At 67.0% G+C, this 3483-nt stretch overlaps 1 protein-coding gene across 2 annotated transcripts in view; it reads right to left on the reverse strand.

Annotated features, from left to right (window-relative positions):
- LOC109318610 (digestive cysteine proteinase 1-like) overlaps positions 1-3483 on the reverse strand; it is a 21991-nt gene that overhangs the window by 6707 nt on the left and 11801 nt on the right. The window contains exon 1 of one of the 2 annotated variants that reach the window (XM_019547954.1): positions 718-866. The exons of the other annotated variant lie outside the window; for it this stretch is intronic. Coding sequence (XP_019403499.1) covers positions 718-769 — 52 coding nt within the window. The 5' untranslated portion in view covers positions 770-866. Of the gene's footprint in view, positions 1-717; positions 867-3483 lie in introns of those variants that run through there. 2 annotated transcript variants of the gene reach the window in all.

Below are 3483 nucleotides of genomic sequence, written 5' to 3' on the forward strand. Positions count from 1 at the left end.
GCCAGCAAAGATTTGGCCAACGGTTTCACCCGAGAGCATCGGCGGCCGCAGGCGTGGCTGGCGCCCAGCGTCTGCCCCGGGGCCTCTGGGCTCCGCCACGGAGCCGCCTCCTCTGCCCCGGGACCCGGGCTCCGTGTTTCTCAAGACTGCAGCTGTGGCTCAATCCTGTACAAACCCAAGCCAACACGCCCTGCGCGCGACTCGCCTCTCCCTGCACGGCGCCGGGCGGGGACGGTGCCTCCCGTCTGCTTTAACCCTCCATAGCCCCCTGCCCCAACACGCCGGGGGCAAGCCGTCTCCGTCTCCAGCGCCGGGGCAGAGGCGGGGGCAACCCTCCCCTCCGAACGCCCCTGGCCCGGGCAGGCAGCGGTGCGCGGGGAAGCCGCTGTGTACGGCGCAGGTTCGTGTGCAGATCATCCCCCCGGCAAAGTATGAGACTCACAGCCCTCACGTCTGCAGCCCCAGAGTGGGGGAGCCCCAGTACGTTGCCCCGTGCCAGCGGGCTGGAGGCTGGGCCCATTCTCGTCCAGCCAGGGGAAACTGAGGCACAGCAGAGGCTGCAACCCAGGAGTCCTTTGCATGAGCCCCGGCACCTGCCCACCCGAAGCTGGGGGACCCTGTCCCCCACAAGCAACGGGGGGCCTTCGGGGACCCACACCGCCCTTCCAGGGGGAACATCTCAACGGCCTCCCCACCCCGAGCAGGGGCGAGACTCACCGGCCACGCGGCCCCAGGCCACGCAGAGCAGAGCCCAGTGCAGCGCGCCCATCCTGGCAGCTCCCAGCACCCCCTGACCCTGCAGCCGGCGGCGAGAGGAACTGGGGAGCCAGGGCCGACGGGCTGGGGCAGAGGGAGCTCAGGCTTGTGTCTACAGGAAGATCAGCACGGGGCAGGGTGGAGCCAGCACGGGAAGGGGGCGTGGGGCGGGGAGGGCAGCGAAGGGGGCAGGAAGAGGAGCTGGGGCTTGGCAGGGCTCCGGGGGGTCCCCAGGGCTGGAGGATGGGGAGGAAGGACCAAGGGGAGCTGTGCTCAGGGCTGGAGCAGCCTTGCAAGCCCTGTGGAGCTCCCCCACCGGGGCTTCAGACCCCTCCCCGGGCCCGGGCAGGTCACTGCCTCCCCCACGGACCTCGTGCCCTGGGCAGCACCAGCACCCTGCACCCCTGCACCCCTGCAGAGGCCTTTTTTTTCTTTTTTGGTCTGTTCTTTTGCACCGGTCCTGGAAGCACCCCTGTACCAGGTCAATGCATGGAGTGGATGGAGCAAGCTCCGGTTCCACCACCCAACACCAAAAAAAATCTGCTCAATATAGACCTCCTATGGGGGACATGTCAGAGACAACCACCTGGGAAAACCACCTGACCACCTGATTGATCATGGTGTCTCCCCTGCCAGGTAAGTATCTACACATGCAGGGATGCAGGAACAGACTGGAGAGGCGGAGGCAGCCTCACACACGGCACAGCTGCTTCCAGCTGAGCTCGCAGACACCTCGCGCTCTTCTCACCCTCCCCACGCACCGCAGTCAGGCTGGGACCGAGCTGGGGGGACACGCTACGGCACTTCCCGTGGGGGTGGATATCGGCCCCTTCAGATTTGCTACGTGGGCGCATGCTGGGTGCTGAGAGCTGCCACGAGGCCCCACAGGCCCTTTCCCCTCCATGTGGAGTCACAGCCCTGGGGGTCCTGCCGGCGTCCAGAGCTCAGCAGCCATCGCCCGGGGAGGCCAGCCGTGCATCAGAGGGCTGCAAGGAGCCCCCCTCGGCACCCCCTGCTTCCCCTGGCTTCGACGGGGCAGGCAGCCGCTACCAAAACGCCCTCCCTTTCTGCAGCGGAGCCGCACCCCGTGGCCGTCCTGGACACCAGTCCACGCTGGGCCACCTCCTTTGCCTTTGGCTCCATTGGGTGCCTCCAGCGCGGCTGTCACAGACCTCCAGAAGCCTCCCTCTCCCGCCCTTTGGGGTGATTTCCAAACAGGAAGCCCGGCTTTGTGGGCTGCAATTAGGAGAACTGGCAGAGTCCGGGCTGCTGTAAGGCCTGGGGCTGCTCGCCCACGCGGGAGGCTGCAGACAGCAGCCAGTGGCATGCAGCATGGCGGGGCGCGAGGAGGGGGGTGCTAGACAAGTGCAACCTCACAGTCTCCCAGCAGCCATTCAGCCCCGAGCCGGCAGCAAAGCTGCCCCATTCCCCAGCTTCCCTGTGCCAGCAGCGGGGAAGCCTGTGTTGCAAGGAAGCGAGCTGCAACAGAGCTTTCCCATATGAAGCAAAGCCCAACCCAAGGTCTCTGTGCTCCGGGGCAGCCGCAGGCCCAGGGAGCTGGGAGGCTCAGCCCGGTAGACACCACTGCAGCCACCCTGACACCACCTCTGCCTTGCAGCCCATCCCGCCCGGGGCCACAGGGATGCCACTGCTGCGCTGAAAGCCACGTGGCACCCCTGCCACGTAGCCGTGCCTTCCCGGTCTCGAACTGTGGCCAGGAGGTGCCAGCCTCCATCGGTGGTTCGGTGGAGCTCGCCGCCAGCTCGCAGCCTCTCCTGGCCTCGGGCGCTCGATGCCTGGAGCGCTGCTCGGGCGCCTCCAGGACAGGTCACCCTGGCCCAGAAGTTCAGACCCGACTGACGCTCCCAGACACTGCAGCTGTGGGATGCGCCGCTGGAGCCTGCAACGCCCCCCTGCCGGGTGACTTTGCCAGGATCACTACCCCCACCAAAAACCAGCACCAAGCCCCAGCGCCCTTTGCAAGTCTGCAGGTCCCCTGCAATGCAGCCAGCTCTGGGGTGGAGAGCGGTCGCTGGAGAAGAGCGCAGCAGAGCGCCGAGGACGAGGGTTTCAGAGGGAGGCTGATCCTCCACGCATGCTGCCTGCTGTTCTGGACCTTCTCCGACTGCCCGGTCAGGGCGGGCAAGCTGCCCTGTGCCACGTACGGCTTGCAGCCCCAATCCTGTCTGCAGGGGCTGCAGCATCACGCAGAGGGTGCAGGTGTCTTTACGTGCCCCTGTGGTGTACCACGAGCTGCAAATATCCCCTGGGGATGTCAACCCCCCGTCCCGCTGCCGAGCCTCGCGCCGTCCTCCAGAGCGCGGGGGGCTATATTTAGTGACGGGGGCAACGCTAAGGCTGGGGCTGTGGTAAGCGTGCGTCGGGGCGCCGCGCAGCTCGGAGCAGCTCCCCATGCGCTCCCTGGGACAGAGGCTGGGCTGTGCAGCAGCTCTGCAGAGGTTTCCTCTGCCGAGCTGGGCTGGCGGCTTGCAAAGTCAGGCCGGCAGTGCCGTGGAACAGGCCCCGAGTCTCCACCTGGCCTGTCCCAGGACCCCGGACACTGCCCGGGGAGCAAAGCGTCTCCTCGGCCAAGCCTGGCCCTGTCTCGGCGCGGGCTGCCAACAGCTGTTAGAGGCCGCAGAAGCCTGATAAGCTTCCTCCGGGGGTGCGGGGGCCAGGTGCCAGGAGCGCAGGTCTGGGTTTTGCTGCTCCAAGTTCCCCCTCTCA

The sequence above is a fragment of the Crocodylus porosus genome, unplaced genomic scaffold, assembly GCF_001723895.1.
Source record: "Crocodylus porosus isolate Cpor-Errol unplaced genomic scaffold, CroPor_comp1, whole genome shotgun sequence".
NCBI lineage: Eukaryota > Metazoa > Chordata > Crocodylia > Crocodylidae > Crocodylus > Crocodylus porosus.